The 24,123-nt window shown below is 49.7% G+C and overlaps 1 protein-coding gene and 1 pseudogene across 1 annotated transcript in view; one reads left to right on the plus strand and one right to left on the minus strand.

Annotated features, from left to right (window-relative positions):
- The window catches only part of myo10 (myosin X), a 69,380-nt gene that overhangs the window by 24,657 nt on the left and 20,600 nt on the right, over positions 1 to 24,123 (minus strand). The window contains exons 3-18 of the mRNA XM_056596188.1: positions 19,976 to 20,163; positions 12,793 to 13,125; positions 11,781 to 11,905; positions 11,421 to 11,434; positions 11,190 to 11,274; positions 10,928 to 11,031; positions 10,517 to 10,646; positions 9,807 to 9,925; positions 8,294 to 8,440; positions 8,065 to 8,165; positions 7,130 to 7,196; positions 6,834 to 6,926; positions 5,809 to 5,877; positions 5,248 to 5,330; positions 4,701 to 4,809; positions 3,827 to 3,907 (exon numbers count right to left, since the gene is read on the minus strand). Of these exons, the coding sequence (XP_056452163.1) occupies positions 3,827 to 3,907; positions 4,701 to 4,809; positions 5,248 to 5,330; positions 5,809 to 5,877; positions 6,834 to 6,926; positions 7,130 to 7,196; positions 8,065 to 8,165; positions 8,294 to 8,440; positions 9,807 to 9,925; positions 10,517 to 10,646; positions 10,928 to 11,031; positions 11,190 to 11,274; positions 11,421 to 11,434; positions 11,781 to 11,905; positions 12,793 to 13,125; positions 19,976 to 20,163 (1,848 nt within the window). The remainder of the gene's footprint in view (positions 1 to 3,826; positions 3,908 to 4,700; positions 4,810 to 5,247; positions 5,331 to 5,808; positions 5,878 to 6,833; positions 6,927 to 7,129; positions 7,197 to 8,064; positions 8,166 to 8,293; positions 8,441 to 9,806; positions 9,926 to 10,516; positions 10,647 to 10,927; positions 11,032 to 11,189; positions 11,275 to 11,420; positions 11,435 to 11,780; positions 11,906 to 12,792; positions 13,126 to 19,975; positions 20,164 to 24,123) is intronic.
- On the plus strand, positions 7,539 to 7,654 carry LOC130388392 (5S ribosomal RNA; annotated as a pseudogene).

The following is a 24,123-nucleotide window of genomic DNA, read 5'->3' on the forward strand; positions in this document are numbered from 1 at the left end:
GCCCACCACCGACACCAGTACAACCAGCCCACCACCGACACCAGTACAACCAGCCCACCACCGACACCAGTACAACCAGCCCACCACCGACACCAGTACAACCAGCAACCCAACACACCCCGCAACACACAGCACGCCAATGACACACACTGCAACACACCCGCAGCTCTTCGACACACACAGCAATACAACACACACCATAACACAACGCACAACACACACACACACACACACCACAGACACACACACACACTCAGCAACACACCCCACAACACAACACACAACCCACCACTCCTCAGACACACACAGCGCTGCACAGACGCACACAGAACCCCTAACCCTCTTTCCACCGACCCGCCTGCCCTCCCAGAGACCCTCGTGTCCCCGGGCTCTTATTTTGAAAGGACCACGTTGTGGTGGTGCCAGAGTAAGAGCACGCAGCCGCGCGACGCATGTGGACCTTACCGTGCACGGACGCACCTCATCCTGGAGCCGAACCCCCGGCGCGCAGAAGGGAAAAGGTCCGGAAAGTTCCCCAAAGACCCGGGCGCTGTGGTCCCTCTCGTCAACACACACTCACTCTCAGGGACTCACACACACGCACACTGCCATCGCCACGCTGAACAAAGGCTCCCAATGCTCAGTCCACTCCCCCTTCTGAGTGTGTGTGTGTGTGTGTGTGTGTGTGTGTGTGTGTGTGTGTGTGTGTGTGTGTGTGTGTGTATAGAAAGGGGGAGGTGGGCTGGAGGGGGGGGGGGGGGGAGGTCTTCAGTGACGGGTGTTACTATGGTAACGCATCTCTTGCTGAGGCTAATTTGTGCGGCCACTTGTTTGACAGAGAGGATTGTGTGTATCAGATGGAGACAGGGAGGGAGACAGGGAGGGAGACAGGGAGAGAGAGAGAGAGAGAGAGAGAGAGAGAGAGAGAGAGAGAGAGAGAGAGAGAGAGAGAGAGAGAGAGAGAGAGAGAGAGAGAGAGAGAGAGAGAGAGAGAGAGAGAGAGAGAGAGAGAGAGAGAGAGAGAGAGAGAGAGGGAGAGAGAGAGAGCCAGAGAGAGCCAGAGAGAGCCAGAGAGAGAAAGCCAGAGAGAGAGAGAGAGAGAGACAGAGACAGAGACAGAGAGATAATGTGAGACAGAGAGATACAGAGAGAGAGAGACAGAGACAGAGAGAGACAGAGACAGAGAGAGACAGAGACAGAGACAGAGACAGAGACAGAGACAGAGACAGAGAGACTGAGAGAGAGAGAGAGACTGAGAGAGAGAGAGACAGAGAGATATACAGTGAGACAGAGACAGATAATATTGAGGACAAAGGGCGACATAAAACAGAGAGAGAGAATGTGATGGATGTGATGAGATCTACGATGTGATGCATGTGGGGGAGGGGTGTGTGCGTGTGTGTCTGTGTGTGTGTGTGTGTGTGTGTGTGTGTGTGTGTGTGTGTGTGTGTGTGTGTGTGTGTGTGTGTGTGTGTGTGTGTGTGTGTGTGTGTGTGTGTGTGTGTGTGTGTGTGTGTGTGTGTAGGCGTGTTCTATGAAGGACCAAATCTGTTTACTTTCAAACCAAGCATCACACACATACACACAGACACACAACACAGACACACAACCCAGACAGCCCAACCCTTCAACCTAAGACAACCACATCATCTCAGGGTTCAACTAAACCCGGTCTGATGGTGTTTCAAGAGGTCTGAGATCAAAACCATCAGGAGGAGAGCAGAACAAGTCCGCTTTGGTTGCAGTTGGGAACATAGTCTAGTGGTCGAGGTCCTGCCCTCACAGCTATAAGGTTGTGGGTTCGATCCCCTGATTCCGCAGTGTACCTGTAGGCCTCCTCGAGCAAGATGACCCCTAACCCCTACCTGTTCCTTAATGACCTGTCTCTGTACTGTCTAACCCTACCTGCTCCTTAATGACCTGTCTCTGTACTGTCTAACCCCTACCTGCTCCTTAATGACCTGTCTCTGTACTGTCTAACCCCTACCTGCTCCTTAATGACCTGTCTCTGTACTGTCTATCCCCTACCTGATCCTTAATGACCCGTCTCTGTACTGTCTATCCCCTACCTGATCCTTAATGACCTGTCTCTGTACTGTCTAACCCCTACCTGCTCCTTAATGACATGTTGTTTTTGATAGAAAACACCAATAAATCTCTATCTATACGTAGAGATATATATACTAATGATCTGTTCAAGAGCTAAATCAAGCTGGACTTGAGTCAAATGAGGATTTATTATCAGCTATTAATATTAATCAATATCAAAGTGTGTCTTTAAATACCGATAGGACAGCTGGGACATCACGCCCAAGGGGTCAAAGGTCACAGTGCAGATGTCGGGGGTCAGGCATCAATATATCGACACAACGCATAAAATCCATGAACAGATTGCACACACACACACACACACACACACACACACACACACACACACACACACACACACACACACACACACACACACACACACACACACACACACACACAGCTAATGACCCTCATTCCATTCAGGCAGACAACACGGACGCCTCTTGGGGCCTGTTAAGGGGTCCCAACCCCCGACACAAGCTGCAGGGCAAACCCCCCCTGACTCCGCCCCCGTCCCTGTACTGGATCCATTAAGGACCAATCAGAAGCCATTAGCCAGTTTACCTGCTGTCGGAGGGGAAGGCCAGACGGAAAACTCCCCCTCATAAAGTCACACCGAGCAGCTGGCCTACGGTGGCTAGCACAGGCTAGCGTAGCACAGGCTAGCGTAGCACACGCAAACACATACAGCTAGCTTGAGTATGCACCAAATACTAACACAGCACACGAATGATGCTGGGGAATCTAGGTGTAAATGTGCGTGCATGTGCACAGTTAGGTCTGTGTATGTGTGTGCGCGTGTGCGTGTGCACATGTATTTAATAATAACATTAGCTTTAATCCAAAACTCACTGTAAATACCATGTTGTAGTGAGTATTACGCCTAGATTTACTACACACTGCAGTACTCAAAGCGGTGTGTACTCTGGTTGAACTGTAGAGTTGAGCTCCAGACCCGGATCAACCTCACGTTGACATTCACATCCCCCTGCCCAGCCTGTTGCTTGGCAACCGGGGGTCACAAGTCACAGGGAACCCAGCGGGGGCCTTCTCTCGCTGGGTCGCCGGAGAGGAGTGTGTGAATTGAAGATGAGGATTGTGTGTGTGTGTGTATGACAAGTCCTACCTAGTGTGTGTGTGTGTGTGTGTGTGTGTGGGGGGGGGGGGTTGGGTGTGTGTGTGTGTGTGTGTGTGTGTGTGTGTTTGTGACATGTCCTAATGTTTGTGTGTGTCATGGCCTAGCGTTTGTGTGTCTGTGTGTGCATTTGTGACATGTCTAAGAGAGCGAGTGTGTGACGTGTCCTAGCATGTGTGTGTGTGTGTGTGTGTGTGTGACATGTCTTAAGTTATGCTCCCACTTCGTGCGTAAATAGAGACGTACGTTATCAACGTTCTAACCATCACTGCCCTCGTACTTTCATGCGTCCTTTACATTGGAATGGACGTTGAGCAAAACATCCTCAAGAGGGCGTTGTTCTGATTAAAACGATACCCCAACGAAGTAAAAAAAAAAAAAAGTTTATGACAGCAAGAAACATTGCGACGATGCGGGAGATAAAGATCCTGCATCTGTGTGTGTGTGTGTGTGTGTGTGTGTGTGTGTGTGTGTGTGTGTGTGTGTGTGTGTGTGTGTGTGTGTGTGTGTGTGTGTGTGTGTGTGTGTGTGTGTGTGTGTGTGTGTGTGTGTGTGTGTGTGTGTGCGTGCGTGCGTGCGTGCGTGTGGTTCAGGTCCAACCTTGTGTGTGTTTGGTTTGATGCAGCGGACGAAGAAGGGATGGGAGGAGCTTAGCGACGCCATCAGAGAGTGGAGGGAGTTCTGAGGAGAGGAGACAAGGAGACAGAGCAGAGGAGTGAGGAGACAGAGGAGAGGAGTGAGAGGTCTGACCCTCGCCACCACCAGGACCTCACTGCTTCCGTGTGTGTGTTTGGGTTTTGGTTAAACATTTCACCAATTCTTTGTGTGATGCTTAATTGGTGATGTCGGTAATTGTTTAATTGGTGACTGGTTGTGTTTGTCGGATGACCCTTAAGGCAGTCTATAGAACTACCCTCAATGTTCGAAGAGTACATACAGTATTTCAAGAGAACATACAGTATTTGTGCATTGCATGCAGTACTTGTAGACTGCATGAGCCAGTGGGCCTACTGGTAGCCTCACCTTGAACTGGGAGCTGACAGTGGGCCTACTGGTAGCCTCACCTTGAACTGGGAGCTGACCGTGGGCCAACTGCAAGCCTCACCTTGAACTGAGAGCTGACAGTGGGCCTACTGGTAGCCTCACCTTGAACTGGGAGCTGACAGTGGGCCTACTGGTAGTCTCACCTTGAACTGGGAGCTGACAGTGGGCCTACTGGTAGCCTCACCTTGAACTGGGAGCTGACAGTGGGCCTACTGGTAGCCTCACCTTGAACTGGGAGCTGACAGTGGGCCTACTGGTAGCCTCACCTTGAACTGGGAGCTGACAGTGGGGCTACTGGTAGTCTCACCTTGAACTGGGAGCTGACAGTGGGCCTACTGGTAGCCTCACCTTGAACTGGGAGCTGACATTGGGCCTACTGGTAGTCTCACCTTGAACTGGGAGCTGACAGTGGGCCTACTGGTAGCCTCACCTTGAACTGGGAGCTGACAGTGGGCCGGCGGTGCTTGACGCTGGTCTTCAGGGTGTCCCCACCGCTGCGGCTACACACGTGCTCAAACAGGTCGTACACAAAGTCCAATCTGCAGGCGCACAACAGACCTCAAATACATGGAAATGCATGGAATACACACGGAGATATGCTACAGTACACTGACTTACAGGGTAGTAAGCCAAGATAACCTGAAATGTACTGAAATACACTGAATTAGATGATACAAGTAAATATTTGGAAACACACAAAAAAACACAAAGTTAGAGCGAAATAACCTAAAATACACTTAAGTAGATGGGAGTACCTTTCGAAATTACTTAAGTAGGAAATACCTAGAAGATGCACTAATACATACAAATAAATAGTTTAATACAGGGTTGCAAACTTAACATCAGTGTAATACACAGATATATAGTGTGATCTAAACTACACTACAATATAATGAAAATAAAGTGCAATACACAATTGGACAAAGCCTAAACCAATCACAGAGAAGTTAAAGCGAGGTTGACGCTGAACTACTGACCGGCTCTCTCTCAACAGGTTGAGGACATCATCGCGGAACGTGTCTCTGTTCTTTTCCAGCATGCCCCGAACGTCGTACACTACCTGAACACACCACCAGGGGGAGACAGAGAGGGGTTAACACTACCTGAACACACCAGCAGGGGGAGACCTGCCGTCTGGTCTAGAGGTTCTGCTATAACACAGTAGGACTGCTGGCTCCGGGGTTACTCTTGGATCTACTATGATGCTATACTATACAATTATGGGCCTCATCGGCTCAGGAGTTAGAGCGGGTTGGCTGGTAACTGCATGGTTGCAGCCGGGAATCAAACCGTGAACCTCTGTGTGTCGAGGTTTTCCAGAGCAAGGCACATAACCCTAACTGCTCTGACGAGCTGGCTCTCGCCTTGCATGGATGGGTGAATGTCAGGCAATATTGTGAAGTGATTTGGGGGGCCTCTGGTTAGAAAAAAGCGCTATAAAAATGCAGTCCATTTACCATTTATAATATTCTGTGCAATGCTATGCTAAGCTATGCTTATCTAAGCTAAGCCATGCTATAGTGCTGCTGCCTCAGTACCTCTCCGGCGTAGTGCTTGACTCCGAAGTAGTGGACCGCCACACGCGGCTTCACGTAGAACGAGTTTTTCTGCAGAGGGGAAAACAAAGTGAGTCCTCGTGCAGGAAGAGACACTCTCTCCTCTCTGACTGGGAGAGTCCTGCCTCGGCTCAACACAAACCTCGTACAGTGTCCCACAAGACTCACACAACAACGTCACACAACACAGTCAAACAACAACGTCACACAACACGGTCACACAACATCACACAACACGGTCACACAACAACATCACACAACACACCCAAACATGCAGGTGCTCTCGGAGCTCCGTGCCAACCACCAGACGTTCAGATGTAGTGGCAGTGTTTAACCTGCAGAGAGCGTCCTCTTCCTTGTGTAGATCTTTGGACTTCATTAAGCCCAGCTGACCTCCACTTATGTCAGCTGGTCTTTATCGAGTGCAAAGACCTACACACAAGACCCAAGTGTCCATTATAACGTCCGCAGGTGGAACCACGAGGGGTGAAAGGTCAGGGGTGAGAGATGCTATCTCCTTCTTAGATCAGTCAGAGTCAGAAGCTTCTATCCCTGGATGAGCTGGTAAAGAGCAGAGAGTGTCTTTCTGTCTGAACCCGCGGCTGTGAGGGGGTGCGCCTGTGATCAGTACATAGTGAGGGCAGAACATGTCCTCACTACTTCCAAGAAGACTAAATACGGACAACACACCTCCCTTGAGATGAAGACAAACAAGACCCTGCGTTAGCCATGCTCCGTCGCTAATGGTATCCACTACAGTTGTTGTTTCAGCCCAGTACGTAGCGTTGTGTGTGTGTAGTGGCTAACGTAGCTAACGTAGCTAACGGAGGACAGGTGTGGCGCATCCCTGCTGAACCAGCAGGTGACCGGGTGACCCCGTGGGCCCATCAGAGGCTTGGTACGCAGTAGCAGTGTTTAACCTGTAGAGGGCCCGTCCTCTGATGCACACCGTGGTGCTCCCCTGTAAACAGGAAGTGGGCGGCAGGAAGTGGGCGGCAGGTGCTCACCGAGTGCTGACTGTGGAGTTTCTCCAGCAGGGTGCCGTCGGTGGCCTTGGGGAAGTGGCTCTCCTCGTTGATCAAAGCCAGGAGGCCCAGTTTCTATGGAAACATAGCCTTCATCATCAGCATCATCATCGTCACCAACACCACCATCATCATCATCGTCACCTCCCACGCCAGCACTTTGGCGGTTTCCCCGAGCGACTGCCATGATCACGGCCCCCGTCGTAAGTATCAATACTATTGATCAGCTGATCACCCGGGTCCCGTCCTATCAGAGTCCTGATGAGGTCCTAACGTACCTTCTCGATGAGGTCCAGACATTCTCCGTTGTCCATCCAGTTGATGTCCTGCCACACCAGGCCTTCCCTGGAGAAACCACACACACACACACACACACACACACACACACACACACACACACACACACACACACACACACACACACACACACACACACACACACACACACACACACACACACACACACACACACAAACCATTGTTATATACCTCTGTCACTTCTTTATCATTCCTCCACTATTTCTCCTCCTTCGCCTCACTCTCTCTCTTCCTTCACCTCACTAACTCTCATGCTTCCACTCACTATCTCTCCTCCATCACCTCACTATCTCTCCTCCATCACCACATCGTCCTTCCTCCACCACTTCATTGTCTCTCCTCCATCCCCTCATCATCCTAACTCCATGGCCTTACCAGTCCACCATGGACACCCCTGATCTCATCTCATTTCGGAAGCTAAGCATGGTCGGGCCTGGTTAGTACTTGGATGGGAGACCGCCTGGGAATACCAGGTGCTGTAAGTGGTGTTGGGTGGTGGCCAATAGGTGGCACTCTTCCCTCTGGCCATAACATCAATCCCGATGCCCCAGTGCAGTGACGGGGACACTGTGCTGTGGAAGGCGCTGTCCTGCGGAGGAGACGTAAAACCGAGGTCCTGACTCACTGAGGTCATAAAAGATCCCAGGGTACTTATCGCAAAGAGCAGGGGTTTCCCCGGTGTCCTGGCCCAACCAGGCTCATTCATTCTGGCACCCTAATCATCCTCCTGTATAATTGTCTGACTCATTAATTCCCTCACTCTCCACTTCAAGCTGGTGTGTGGTGAGCGTTCTGGCGCGAAGCCGTGCAGCACCCAAGTGGGTGCTGCACACTGGTGATGGTAAGTGAGGTCCCCCCTTCACTGTAAAGCGTCCCCCCCCCCTCCCGGACGTACCTGTTATACTCCAGCTGCTCCAGGGAGAAGATGTGCTTGTTGAAGTACTCCTGCAGCTTTTCGTTGGCGTAGTTGATGTTGAACTGCTCGAAGCGGTTCACCTGGACAGGAAACGCATCACAGCCCTGCGTTAGCACGCCCTAACGACCACATCCTGTACCGCGTCTCCACGGCAACTGACGTTCACGCCAGCGTTTGAGGACACCACGGGCCAACCAGAGATACGGACCTCGAAGTTCTCGAAGCCGAAGATGTCCAGGATGCTGACGGACAGGAAGTCATCGTTGCCGCGGATACGAGCGTTGAGGCGGCGGATGATCCAGGCGAAGCACTGGGAGTACAGCGCCATCGCCATGGAGTCCCGGGAGTCGACCGCCTGACACATACAGGAACACACACACAAACACATTCAGAAACACACACACACACACACGTTCAGGAATACACACATTCAGAACCACACACGCACATTCAGATACACACATTCAGAAACATACACACACATTCAGAAACACACACAAGTTACATTACAAATATCCACTGTAGACTGCTTATCTTAAAATAAACACCAGACACAACTGCTGAAGGTCTCACAACATGAGATCATTATTCATTCATTGCTTTAACAAACATCGACCTCATATTAACCTCTGAACCTCTGAACCCAAGACATTTAGTACTCCCTAGCTGGTTGCTTTACGACAGATTGCAAGCTAGTTCACGAAACGGAGACAAACAAAAACTAACAAAGGCTCATTCTTCAGAGTCTGAGGCGCGTGTTTGGTTACAAATCGCAGCGAGCCTCCCGCCGCGAGGAGGTCCTCCCCGAGGCCGCGACCAATGCGATTAGCATCCTTTAGCCGCTAGCGTGAACCCCGCCGCACCAGCACCACGTCGGATTGATCAACACAGGCCAGAGGCCTCCGCGAACATCAACAACAGCCGCAGAATCACCGGAAGGTCCCAGGAATGTTCGGCTTTGTGTTTGTTGTGGGGGCGAATTCTGGACCCTAAATTTAGGATGATTGATTTTCGCTAATGGTAACTCGAGGCCCAACGCAGATTTATCTCGAGGATGATATCAGGCTAAGTATATCAGGCTAAGTATTTAAAGTAGACTTTAAGTGCTCTGAATGTTTTTTTTCTACAAATTCTGACGATTCTACAAAACAGACGCATAACAAATATCTGAAACGTCGGATGTTTATTCTTCATGATTATACAAACGGAAACTTAGGTAAGATTATTTTCTCCACTAATAAAAAAATTAAAACTTCCAATGTTTATTCTGCATGATGTTACGATTCAACAAAACGTTTAGTTAAATGTTTGAACTAATAAAACAAACGTCCGATTTCTATTCCAAGAAATGTAACGATATTTTCTCTACGGTTGCAACGACTCTACGAAATATCAGTTTAATGTAACCTGCGTACCTAACGTCCGATATATCTATACTTGTCGCAACGACTCTACGAAAATGTAAATTTAATGTAACTTGCATACCAAACGTCTGATATTTCGCTACTTGTTGCATGGACTGTAGGAACCCGAAGAAGACGTAAAGAAAAAAGCGCGGCATGTCGTTGCACAATGATGCATGTCGTAGCACATTGAAGCGTGTCGTAGCACGTTGAAGCGTGTCGTAGCACGTTGAAGCGTGTCGTAGCACGTTGAAGCGTGTTGTAGCACACTGAAACGTGTCGTAGCACGTTGAAGCGTGTCGTGGCGGCGGTACCGACCTGCTCCACGGTGAGCGGGGTGCAGATCTCCTCTCCTCGGAGGATCATGGAGCGATGGGTCAGGACCTCCGACAGCTGCTCCGGGTTCAGACCCAGGAGGTCCGACGTTCTGCTGAGAGCTGGAGACCACACACACAAACACACACACACACAGGCAGACACAAACACACATACAGGCAAATCACGCAAACACACACGCAGACACACAGGCAGACGGACACATACGCACACAGACACAGAAGCAGACACACACACACACACACACACACACACAGTTTTGGGGGTCAGAATATCCTAGGTGGTCTAAGGTAGATCTCAGCCCTCCCCCTGGCTCCTCTACATCCTGGGGCCCGGCTGACACAGAGTTCATAAAGTCAACCCGACACCCCCACCACACCAAAGAATGGTTTGTTCCGGAACACAAGATGAGTATCAACCCTCCGATGTATGATGTATTAGAGGACAGAGAGGAGGAGAGAGGAGGAGGACGAGCAGGGGAGGAGGAAGATGGGGTCGAGGAGGAGGAGGAGGAGGAGGAGGAGGAGGAGGGGAGGAGAGAGGAGGAGGACGAGCAGGGGAGGAGGAAAGTGGGGTCGAGGAGGAGGAGGATGAGGAGAGGGGGAGAAGAGGAGGCGCAGGAGGAAGGAAAGGGGGAGGAGGAGCGGGAGAAGAGAAAGCAGGAGGTGTGTGTAGCGAGGACGAGCTCTGACCTGCGGGGGAGGAGACCTGAGCACCTCCTGCGGTCATGAACTCGATGTTCCCCGCGTGGAGGACCCCCGCCAGGAGGCGCAGGATGTCCCCGATGTGCTCCTCCGAGAACTGCGTCGTGCGCATTGCATTCTGGGAATAATGTACAACACATGCCACCATCATTTCAGACTCTACTTCATAACATCTATCGCCACTAGCACGCTGACCCTTTTTACATACTGTTCTCTCTCTCTCTCTCTCTCTCTCTCTCTCTCTCTCTCTCTCTCTCTCTCTCTCTCTCTCTCTCTCTCTCTCTCTCTCTCTCTCTCTCTCTCTCTCTCTCTCTCTCTCTCTCTCTCTCTCTCTCTCTCTCTCTCTCTGACTTCCTGGAAGGTGAGTGTGTATGCGTGTGCTTGTGTGTGCATGCGTACCATGACCTCCTTGAAGGTGTGTGTGTCGTTGATGGTCTTGTCGTCCACACAACCGGACTGCTTCAGATAGTAGTAGTGGTCTGCATGGGTCAGACCGAGGGCCTCTAGAACAACAACACAACAACCACACATCAACGCAACCAAATAACAGTGTGTGTGTGTGTGTGTGTGTGTGTGTGTGTGTGTGTGTGTGTGTGTGTGTGTGTGTGTGTGTGTGTGTGTGTGTGTGTGTGTGTGTGTGTGTGTGTGTGTGTGTGTGTACCTCTCTGTGGGGTGTGTGTCCCGGCCAGCAGGGCATAGAAGATGTGGTAGTTCCTCTCTCCAGGGTTCTGACGCACAACCCGATTCTGAGAGAACAAAGAAAAGCAGTGGTTAACACAAACACACACAAACTGAGAGGCAGACACGCACACACAACACTGGGTGGCATACACACACAAACAAACACACTGAGCGGCATACACACACACATAGAATATAAGGAAAACCTCACCTTTTCTAACAGGTCTGCGGGCAGCAAAACGGTCCGTTAAGAAATTCAACAGACAGAGTGACGGACAAAACTGTTTACCCTATCGGGCCCCGGCCCCCCATGACCCCTGACCCCCCCCCCCCCCCTCCCCACACACACACACACACACACACACACACACACACACACACACACACACACACACACACACACACACACACACACACACACACACACACACACACACACACACACACACACACACACACACCTGTCAATCACCCACCCAACCACCGCTCCCCTGCACACAAAGACCTTCAAGCACTTCCTGCTTCCTGTCCCCAGGGGGCGGGACAGGAAGTGGCTGTCAGAGGAGGATACAGTCCACGATGCGGCCCCCCTGGATGTTCCCCCGCTGGCTGAAGTGCAGCTGGACCAGCTTCCCGAAGCGGGAGGAGTTGTTGTTGTGGATCGTCTTGGCGTTCCCGAACGCCTCCATGATGGGACTGGGAGAGAGGGGGGGGGGGGGGAGGGTTAAAACAGACTGGGCAGCAGACTGAGGGACAAATAGGAACCAGTTGGAACCAGCAGGAGACCAGAACCAGAACCAGTTTGAACCTGTTGGATCCCGAAGGAACATGTTGGAACGAGTTGGAACCACTTGGAACCAGAAGGAACCAGTAAGTACTAGTTGGATCCAGTAGAAACCAAAGGCAACCAGTATTAATCCAGTTCAAAGCAGTATGCAGCCTCGACTAAACTCCTTGCCTAAACACAGACCAGTAGAAGGTTTAGCTACAGACAGAAAGACACTAGAGAGACGGACAAAGAATTAGAAGATGCAGACAGACAGACAGATCCTCAGAGAGACAGACGGACAGCCCTGCAGACAGACAGACAGACAGACAGACAGACAGACAGACAGACAGACAGACAGACAGACAGACAGACAGACAGACAGACAGACAGACAGACAGCCCTGCAGACAGACAGACAGACAGACAGACAGACAGACAGACAGACAGACAGACAGCCCTGCAGACAGACAGACAGACAGACAGACGGACAGACGGACAGCCCTGCAGACAGACAGACAGACAGACGGACAGACGGACAGCCCTGCAGACAGACAGACAGACAGACAGACAGACAGACAGACAGACAGACAGACAGACAGAGAGACAGACAGAGAGACAGACAGACAGCCCTGCAGACAGACAGACAGACAGACAGACAGACAGACAGACAGACAGACAGACAGACAGACAGACAGACAGACAGACAGAGAGACAGACAGAGAGACAGACGGACAGCCCTGCAGACAGACAGACAGACAGACAGACAGACAGACAGACAGACAGACAGACAGACAGACAGACAGACAGCGGTGTACCTGCTCTCCAGCAGGGCCTCCTCCACTCGGGGGTTCCGGTCTCTGGAGCAGACCTCCAGGGAGGGGGTCCGGTCTGGGGCAGTCCGGTCTGGGGCGGTCCTGTCTGGGGCGGTCCGGTCTGGGGCGGTCCTGTCTGGGGCGGTCCTGTCTGGGGCGGTCCTGTCTGGGGCGGTCCTGTCTGGGGCGGTCCTGTCTGGGGCGGTCCGGTCTGGGGCGGTCCGGTCTGGGGCGGTCCTGTCTCTGGAGGAGGCCTCCAGGGAGGTCTGGCTCATGGCCGACAGGAAGCGGAGGATCAGCTTGGTGCTCTCCGTCTTCCCGGCTCCGCTCTCCCCGCTGCAGGGGGCCAGAGACACACACCGTTACACAACTACACAACAACACAGCACAACATGTAACACCTGGACGAGGTCTTGGCCTCTGAAGGTCAAAGTCCCTTGCCCCTGGTCCGTGACATGTTCCTATGACCTTTGAGCTCTGGTCTGATGTTGACATCCGTCAGAGTGACCTAGAAGGGTTGAAGGGTGTCCTTCAGCAGACCTAGAGTCACAACATCAGCACCCCACACTCAGAGATTGTGTGCGTGCGTGTGCGTGTGCGTGCGTGTGCGTGTGCGTGTGTGTGTGTGTGTCTGTGTGTCTGTGTGTGTGTGTGTGATGATGGTATGCCAGAGCGGATATGTCGGATATGGTACATGCCTCACATTACCGCACGCTAACGTCAATCTCCACGGAGGTTCACCTGCGGTGATGCACCACTAGAGGGCGCACCGAGCGCTCTGAAAAACCCTGCAGCGTTCAGTGACTCTGCACTGATAGAAGTCATTACTCGGCAACAATTACGTAAAAATACAACAGAATACGGTTTGGTTGTCAGTTAATGGACTATGACTCTCTCCCTCTCACACCCAAACACCAATACCAGACCAGTCCGGCTGGTCTGTTCTCTTAGCAAATCACAGTAGGGGGCCCGACAGGGTTAACAGAAAGGACTGACGTATAAATGGCATGTAATGTTACCGGTAATTATACTGTGTGTGTGTGTGTGTGTGTGTGTGTGTGTGTGTGTGTGTGTGTGTGTGTGTGTGTGTGTGTGTGTGTGTGTGTGTGTGTGTGTGTGTGTGTGTGTGTGTGTGTGTGTGTGTGTGTCAGAGTGAAAGGCAGAGAGTTTGTGTGAGTAAAAGAGTGTGTGTAGTATGTTAATAGTATTGAATAAAGTGAAGTAGGTTTTTCTTTGAGAGAGAGTTAATGCTACCATAAGTGTGTGTGTGTGTGAGTCTGACGGTGAGAGAGTGTCTGTGCGTGCATGTGTTTGTGCGTGCGTGCGTGTGTAAGAGTGACAGTGTGAGTGTGTAAATAGCATTGATGAAAGTAAAACAATGGTTGAGAAGATAAGTTACTATACTAGCGTGAGTGTGTGTTTCTGAGTCTGAGACAGTGAGAGTGTGAGAGAGGATGTAATAACATGTGGTTAGTGAGTGTTAAAGTCACGGCTCCATCCCACCCACTACGTCTCCGTGACACGGTGACATCTCCTGGCCACATTTAACACCAACCTGGCAACCCTGGGCCCCGACAGGGGACGAGGGTGTGAGGGTTTATAACCAACCTGGCAACCCGCCCACACCTCGTCACCAACTGCGTGGAACACTGTGCTCGTCCCCCCTTTCTCCTCCTCTCCTCCCTCGCTAGCTCCTTCTCCTCCCCGTCCCTCCCCGTCCCTCCTCCTCCCCTCTCTCCCTCCCTCCCTCCCTCCTTCGCCTCCCCTGCTCCTATTCCTCCTTCCCATCCCTCCCCCTCTCACCTCCCCCCTCCTCATCCTCTCCTCCCTCACTCCTCCTTCTCCTCCGTACCTCCCCGTCCCTCCTTCTTCTCCTCCCTCTCCTCTCTCCCTTCTTCTTCTTGCCAATTGAGGAGGAGAGGAATGGGGGAGAGCCGACGGGAGGGAGGGAGGGAGGGAGGGAGGGAGGGAGGCGGTAGCTGGATTAATAAATCAGTAGGACAAAGCAGCAGATGAAGACATAGTGTCCTGACGTCGCCGGGAGCTCGCTGCCTCCAGAAAGGGAGAGCGTCTTCAAACTGTCACCCGCCCAGAACGATGCTGACAAACGCGTTTCATTTAAACACAAAGACGTAAGACGGACAGATGGACCGAGGCGAGGGGCGCCTTTGTTCCAGAAGGTCAGAGTGCCTCTCCAGTCCACCTTCTGACTCAATGGGGTCCTTATTGATGACTCTGTTGTACCGTACCCTTCCCCCCCGTGGACCGACAGGAGTTCGGACAGTAAGCTAATAAAAACTCACACTTGGTGGCCGATTCTTAAATCGTTCTCTGAAAATTGGGAACTTTGGTGAGAGGCTGCCAGTTGACCCAAAGAGTGTCTGAAAACCAGTGTGAGAGAAAGTTAGTGCAAGGAAAAAAGTTAGCTTAGAAAGTTAGAAAGCATAAGCGACGGTTAGCATTGCGACTGCGGTCGGAAGGATGTTAGCGTTTAAGAGGCTGATGTTAGTGTTAAAGGGGGCGTGGTTTTAACCGCAATATCCAAACAAGGATAAAATGTAAAATAAACATTTAGGCTGACTTATTTCCTTTTGTTGGCTAGCTAAAGGACACTTTAGCCTGGACCCTAATGCATCGTAAACAACCGTATGCTTAGCAGGCAACGCTACTTACAACTCACAACAGGTAGCACATAAAACTAAAGTGTTAAAACTATGAGCTTCATCTTTAATGGATGCTCAAACTGTGTGTGTGCACGTGTGGCTCAGGGGGAGGGAGCATTTTAAAGACCTTTAACTTGAATTATTTAAAAAGCCCAGGTAGGGGGCCAGAGGGCAACAAGCAGAACACACACACACGCATGCGCACGCGCACACGCACACACACACACACACACACACACACACACACACACACACACAGGGAGGGATGATTAAGTGCTGAGCTTCGGATTCATAGAGCATCGAGACAGATGCAACTGATCACAGATTGACAAGAAGAGCAGAGAAACAGATGAGAGAGGAGGAATAGAGGAGAGGAGAAGAGAGGAGGGGGAGAGGGGAGGAGAAGAGAGGGGAGAGAGGAGGGGAGATGGATTTTATTTGAGATGTTTCCTACAGAGAGTTATCCAGGTGAAGACTTAATGTCTCCAGTGCTGTGAGGTTATCTGAGGAGGAGGAGGAGGAGGAGGAGGAGGAGGCTTACTGAGTGGTATTACTCAGTAGATATGAGGCAGGAAGGTGAGGAGAACATTAATGCCTATTAGTGGCCATAGCAGTGGCTTTAGCTTTGCTAAGAAGGCCGATGTTTTGAGAAATTGTTAGGAGCTTCAGTGTTTTTTGCAAACTTATCACTTCAGTCAGAATCCCTGACACAGGTGAGCATTGGCTGCATTTCAGACATTACGTTTTGTTACTTTCTGGACCACAGGCTGAGTGGCACCTAGGGGGGCCAGTAAAAGAACTGAGGAGGGCGGGACATGAATCAGCGAAAACGGTTTAGCAGCCAATAATGAGACGGTGACTTTTATTAGGCTGTGTGTTTAATTGTGTGTGTGTGTGTGTGTGTGTGTGTGTGTGTGTGTGTGTGTGTGTGTGTGTGTGTGTGTGTGTGTGTGTGTGTGTGTGTGTGTGTGTGTGTGTGTGTGTGTGTGTGTGTGTGTGTGTGTGTGTGATATTCTGAGAGATTGATGGTTTCTCTGCCAGAGCGGCTGGCTCTGATTACCCAGAATCCCTCAGTCTACGGCGAACGCTCCCTGTGTCGCACTTTATAGTTTCTCATTATAGTTAGTCAGCTATTAGCGCACACACACACGCACACACACACATGTTCTTTAAGCACCACTTCAAACACTCCGCCCTGCCTGATAACTATCATAAAACACACTCAACTTCTGCCCTGTGTGTGTGTGTGTGTGTGTGTGTGTGTGTGTGTGTGTGTGTGTGTGTGTGTGTGTGTGTGTGTGTGTGTGTGTGTGTGTGTGTGTGTGTGTGTGTGTGTGTGTGTGTGTGTGTGTGTGTGTGTGTGTCCAAAGCATTAGCAAAGCAGACACCCACGTGGACGCACATAGACAGACTCACATTGGCACTAAAACACACACACACACACACACACACACACACACACACACACACACACACACACACACACACACACACACACACACACACACACACACACACACACACACACACACACACACACACACACCTGTTGTGAGATGTTAGAGTAAACACAAACTGAAGAATGTATTCATTCTCTTGTGTGAGAATAAATAATGTGAGAGAGAGGTTAATATTTTACAAAGCACTGCCTTCTAACAACAACTCCTCTCACGTCATCATCTTTAACAGAAAAGATCACAGAAAGTCTTATGGCTGGTCTCCCAATCTATTAGCTTCGGATGGCCTGCAGCTCCAGCCTGCTTCTAACTAGCAGTTAACTACCTCTCCTAGGCTCTATATATCAGATAGCCTCTTACAGCTAGCCTCTATTAGTTTGCCACAATCCAGTAGCTATCCTCCTTCAGCTATTAATCTAGGAGCCAGCCTCAATTAGCTAGCCTCTATATAGTAGCTTCCATTAGCTAGCCTCAGCTAGCCACTAGTTCCAACGACTCTGTTCCAACAACTCTTTCAATGAGCTTCACATTCGTGAGCTAGCCTCGCTCTACCCTCTCTTGGACAGCTAGCCTCTAGCCTCAGCCTCCATCTAATACTGAGCACAGCGTGTGATTACACGTTTAACTTTTTGCTAACGGTTCTGACTCAGGCACACGCTATCCATATCCCTCTTTGTTGTTAACAAAGCCTCAAACACTTAAAGAGATACTTCACCGGTTGGAATATGAAGGTTTTATGAATTAAATAATTCAATGTATTATAAATGTGCATTTTTTTTTTTAAATCGGTTCATCCTAGCCTGAAAAAAGGCAGAAAGAGTGTTTTCATGGTCTCTCTGGCTCAAAGTAAAATAACCTCCAACTACCAAAGTGCATTGCGCTCGCTGCCCCGCCCACCTGTCGGTCTCCCGTCCACCTCATTCCCCCTCAGTACGCGAGCTCCCGCCCCCTCTCATTCCTTATTGGTTGAAAAATGTTCCACCAAAAGTGTGTTGTAGTCCTCGGCCCTTCTAGCGGGACAAGAGGTTTCTCCCGAAATGACGTCAAACGCGTCATTTGACGTCATTTCGGGAGAAAATTAGATGAGAAAAAATGGGCCAAGGGGAGACTGGTTTAGACTGATATTTATTTATTTATATTACAATAGCGATTTTATAATGATAGAACGCCGGTTCTAAATGGGTGAAGTATCCCTTTAAGGGTTTAGCAGCTAGCCTGCTAAACGCTGAGCGCAGTAGTGAGTGAAGAAGTTCTGCATTAGTGTCATAGATTCACTGCAGATCAAACAGGAGATACTTCATCTGAACAGCAGATCTGCAGCATGGAATCTCTTAGGATTTGTTGCTGCTTGTGTTTCCTTCTCTCTCCGCCTCTTAGTCCATCTCTGTTCCCACTTTAGTTTGTCTACCCCTGTTTTCATGCGCTTCATATATTCATATCGATTTCATTCATTGTCATCATTCGTTTAGTCGTTCATTAAATGACAGCATTGGCTCACAATGGTTTTAAACATTTGAATGTGCTTCATGAGTTAACTCAAATCTGCTCGACTTCATTGTCTTGCGAGAACAATGTCAGAGTGGTTCCGTGAAAAAAACGCATTTTGGCCGAACAAGGCGGGAGGGAAAAGGAGAACCAGCATCCGTTTTGATGCAGCTCGTAAACAAAGCCTCAAACACTCAGCGGCGTTTAGCAGCTAGACCGGCGCGCGGAGCAGCTCCCAGAGCGCAGAAGTGCTGCGCTAGACTCATAGTTTAACTTCACATCAAACGGCGAGATCAAACGGGAGAAGTTGGCAACGCAGCCGAAGTCTAAACAGCGGGGTCGCCCTGGCAAGCCGTTCAAACTGTCGAAAGAACCAGGTTTATACATTAAAGGGATTAAGTCGTAAACGGGAGATACTGCATTAGCGTTGCGTCAAAATATAGTTTATTTACAAGAATGACCACTTAGCCTAACCCTGAATTTTAGCAGTAGCTCTCACCGTAGCGCATGTGGCTAATTCTGTCAGACCACACCGCGAGCTAACCACCATGCTGTTGCCGTCACGGGGAAACCGCCTAACTGCAAGCTTTGGCTTTTTGTACTTTTGCTCCGAGCTGAACTTCAAACCGACGTCATGTGATCCCGTGGGTGGTGGTGAGCGTTTTGCTGACGCTCCACAATGGTGCCTGGGGTCACAGTGGCGCAGCGTTTACAGCTGGCTTACCGAGGAGAACATCTTAGCTAACGGGAACAAACAGGGGGAGATACAAACTGAGGTTTGTATCAGTGTTTCAGGTGTTTGAGTGTTGTCGTTGAGTGTTTTCGTTTTTTGAGTAACATTCTCTTCGTTGGGAGTGGTTATGGGGTTTCATTGTTTCGTTGATTTGTTGTCCTGTTCCCGAGCCAGTGTTGCTATATTTAACAGATGTCTCAGGATTGATCTCATCTGGTGGTAATGGCTGCATTAAACAACCGATTAGCCATCTGCCTGTCTGTGAGTCTGACAGAGAGAGACTGCGACAGAGGGCAGACCGACTGATGAACAGGTTCAAGAGAGGACAAGCGTCGCTCTTTACCCATAACCACCGGTGGTCGTGAGCAAGCGGTGAGCTAACGAGCTAACAGGGCTATTTGCAGGATAAGGGCGGCGCCCCTTCATGAAACAGCAGGAGGCCTCGTATACACGGGGATGTGTGTGTGTGTTGATGTCAGTAATGTATACAGTGTGTGTGTGTGTGTGTGTGTGTGTGTGTGTGTGTGTGTGTGTGTGTGTGTGTGTGTGTGTGTGTGTGTGTGTGTGTGTGTGTGTGTGTGTGTGTGTGTGTGTGTGTGTGTGTATCTCCCACCCGATGAGAACACACTGGCTGTGTGTGTTTGTGTGTATTATATATAGTGTGTGTGTGTGTCTGTGTGTCGCCTACCCGATGAGAACACACTAGCTGTGTGTGTGTGTGTGTGTGTGTGTGTGTGTATTATATACAGTGTGCGTGTGTGTGTGTCGCCTACCTGATGAGGAAACACTGGCTGAGTGTGTGTGTGCGGGCGTGCGGGCGAGTGCGTTATGCAGTGTGTGTCTTGTACCTGATGAGGACGCACTGGCTGTGGCCCCTCCTCCAGAGGGCCCTGTAGCACTCGTTGGCGACGGCGTAGATGTGGGGCTCCATGGCGCCCAGGTGCTGGCGCGAGTAGCGCTCCACGGCGGACGGTCCGTAGAGCTCCGGGACGGGCTGGTAGGGGTTCACCGCCGCCAGGATGGACCCGATGTACGTCTGGGGGAGGGAGGGCTCGTTAACGAGAGGTCTCGTTAGTGACGTCAACGAGAGGTAACTTTAGTGACGTTAACGAGAGGTCTCGTTAGTGACGTTTACGAGAGGTAACTTTAGTGATGTCAACGAGAGGTCTCGTTAGTGACGTTAACAAGAGGTCTCGTTAGTGACGTTAACGAGAGGTAACTTTAGTGATGTTAACGAGAGGTCTCGTTGGTATTATTGAGAGGTCTTGTTAGTGACGTTATTGAGAGGTCTCTTTAATGACGTTAACGAGATGTCTCGTTTGTGACGTTAACGAGCGGTCTCGCTGAGATGGCCCTTTAAATTGTATTAAAAGACTGTATTCAACAACGTTCTTAACTGCAAGCACATGACACATAACATGCCACGGAACAAAGAGAGAACCAATGAAACAGCTTCATTGTCCAAAAATATGAAAAAAAAAAGTCTGAGATCATATGATCTTTTAGAGTAAAAGTGCAAAAACCTTTCAAAATATAAATATGGTTACATACATGGGAACCACCCTTGCATTCGATTACAGTCAAATACAATTAAATAAATACAGTTAGAAGCGGTTATGACCAGTTCTCAGTCGTTCCTGCCAGTTCTAACCAAGTGGAATCCGAATCTGAGCCGTTTCACCGGAGTAGGCCCCGAAAAGCCAGAGGAACGTGCAACCTTTAGGGGCGGGTTTTCCCCGCCGGAGCTAACCGACGTATGTTCTCCACACCGGTGTCACGTTTCAAACGTCAGAGGAACCCAGTGATGAACGAGAGGCTGGTGGAGCCAGCAGAGTCATGGCATGAGCTGGGTTCTGCGGTGGAGACCCACAGATGATAGGTCTAATGGAGGACCTCAGCTCAGAGCTCCTGCTGTTCGGGCCTGGAGGTCATCGTGGGACAACGAGAAGAAGCTTTAGGCCTCAACTGGAACTTCATCTGAACCCAGATCTGCAGCCTGGAACATTTTAGGTATTGTTTACTCACTGCTGGTGTCTCCATCCTGCTCTGTCCCTCAGACCATCTATGTTCCCACTTTAGTTTGTCTATAAACCCCTGTTTCATGCTTTTCATGTATTCATATCAATTTCATGCATTCATCATTTGTTTAGGCGTTCGGTAATTGACACAACTTTGGCGAGGGCTGATTTTTATACATTTGGATGTGCTTTAGGAGTTAACTTAAATAAGCTCAACTACATTGTCTTGCGAAAACAATGCGAGAGCTGTTCCATGTAAAATATGCAACTTGTTTTGGCTGACGAACTAGGAGGGCAAAAGGAGAGTGTGTCCATTCCGACGCAATGCCAAGTGTGTATGTGGCTGCGTATATGTGTGTGAGTGTGTTGAAGTTCTTTACTAACTTAAATGCACACAAACAGCAGTAGAAGTAATTGCTGGCAGAGAAAATCAAGCTCTCCACGACAGTGACGTAACGCGTGCGTGCGTGCGTGCGTGCGTGCGTGCGTGCGTGCGTGCGTGCGTGCGTGCGTGCGTGCGTGCGTGCGTGCGTGCGTTACCAGGTCGGTAAAGCATACTTCAAGACAAATGCGGAATCACAAGTTGGAGCCACTGAGAACTCCGGGTCACATGATGTTGTGACGACGTTCCAAACCAACATTCTTAATCGGAACGCATTCCGACTGAATGTTTAGCTGGAACCCGATCAGGCGCATTCTGTCCGAACATTTCCCAACGTGAAGTCGATTCTGTGGGAATGTTCCGGATCATGGGGTCAGAACAGTCTCATTAATAATGAATGCACAGAGAAGGATTCGCAAATGTATTTTGTGATTTATACATAAATTACTCTCTTCTCACAAATACATTTCAATGCACACACAAATGCATATCGATAGGTATAAATGTAAAATAAATCCCTATCCAAAAACAAGTTTCACAAACACATTTCTGACCCACACACAAATGTGTCTTGTTTTAAATAACTTTAATTTAAATCCATAAAAATATAAATCAAAAAAGTATTTACAATTTTCATAAAAGATGTATTTGGATGTTGTCACATTTACATACAAACGTTTTTCATGTGTGAACTTGTTTGCATTTGTGTGTGAACTGGTCTGTATTTATATTGCATCTGATTGGCTACAGAGAGTTCCAAAAATCCACAGATAAATACGGACCAGTTCACAGTCACACACAAATGCAAACAAGTTCACAAATGAAAAGCGTCGTGTAAATTCAAGTTTAACAACTTCCAAATACATTTTTGATGAAAATTGCAAATATTTTATTAATTCATATATTTATGGATTTATATTACATTTATTTAAAACAATACACATTTGTGTGTGGATCAGAAATGTGTTTGTGAAACTTATTTTTGTTTTTGGGATTTATTTTACATTCATATCCGATATCCATTTGTATTCTGTGTGCTTTGAAATGTATTTGTGAGAAGAGAGTAATTTATATATAAATCACAAAATACATTTGTGAATCCTTCTCTGTGCATTCATTATTAATAAGACTGTTTTGACCCCATACCGGATTCCCACATTTCCTGAAGGAATCCCTTCAGGACGACAGAGATCTAGAAAGCCCACAGACTGACTGACCTGCATTGTCTGAACCCGGCTGCCATGCAAAACCGTCGGCCTGGCAGTTTGAGGAACTATTTACATGGCAAATAGCGTGTGCACTACCTCCTGTGAACGCACACATACGAACAATGGGATTGGGGTGGGGGGGGGCTGGGAGGGGGGGCAGTAGCTCGTAGCATCATCAAACCATAAACCAGGTGATGTCTGGCAGGGCAGACGAGCACAATCGTGTTGTGTAAACAGTGCGGGTCTGGTGAGATACACGTTGCGTATCTGGACCTGGTTGTGTTAAGATACCACACCAGAAGGTCTTCCTGTTTACACAGGGTCTCATCACAGGGGCCTCCTCACAGGGTCTGCTCTCAACTGGAAAGTCGGACTCAAGAGCGCTGCGACGCCCCGGTCTGATAAGCAACGATCGGGAGCGCTGCTTGGTTTGTGTGCTCGCTTTAAACAACGTCTCCATCCCTGGTTTCAACACTTTGAACTGTTTTAAAACCTTTTAAAACAAACACACCGGTGAACCCAGCCTCTTCCAGTGTGCGACTTTGGGGTCGCACACTGGACAGTTTACAACCACCGTAAATGCGAAGGTGTTACTCGACGTTACAAACGCAGTACATGACAGTTTTACAACAATGCCGTAAACCAACCGACGCAAGGCCGAGGTTCTCGTTTCTGTTTCTGCATTCAGCAGAACAAAAGCAGGGAAACAAACTTTTATTTTGCACTGATGAATGCAGAAGTGACGGAGTTCGTCTGAAGCCACAACCTTCCTCTTCCTCGAAACAAGAGGACACAACGTGAGACTGTGATCCTCCACCACCGGCGTCGGCACATCCGACCGACCTGCAAGGCTGTGGTCACCGCGAAGCTCCCAGACTCCCCGGTCCCAGGGGACCCAGGGGACCCAGAACCGGCCGGAACTCTCCCTCCACCTCGCTGCATCACAACCAATCGGTCGGGCCCACTCTCCAACCCCCCAGCCCGGTGACGGCCTCCACGCACCTCCTGGGAGCTAATTGGCTGAGGTCCTTGATTGCAGTCTCCCTATTGGCTGTGGTGGTGGTGGTGGAGAGCGCTCCCCTGGCATTCCAGGGTGTTAACGCAGCGTGTCGGGGGAGGAGTAAGTACGTTGGCGCTGTGCTCTGTACCGCAGCAGAAACACCGTCTCTGTTTACTCTGTTTTGTGGCGTGCCTGCCAACCTGGCTGCGGATTGGCTGGTTCAAATCCTTGTCGGAATACGATTGGTTAGGAGGAAACGTTGGCAGATGAAAGGTAGTCATAGCAACAAAGTGACGGCTACGGTTTCCACGGAAAATCAACGAAAACCCCACACAGCTTAACCGACCCCAACCAGCCAAAACTAGTTAACCATTATCAAACAGATTCA

The sequence above is a fragment of the Gadus chalcogrammus genome, chromosome 8 (assembly GCF_026213295.1).
Source record: "Gadus chalcogrammus isolate NIFS_2021 chromosome 8, NIFS_Gcha_1.0, whole genome shotgun sequence".
NCBI lineage: Eukaryota > Metazoa > Chordata > Actinopteri > Gadiformes > Gadidae > Gadus > Gadus chalcogrammus.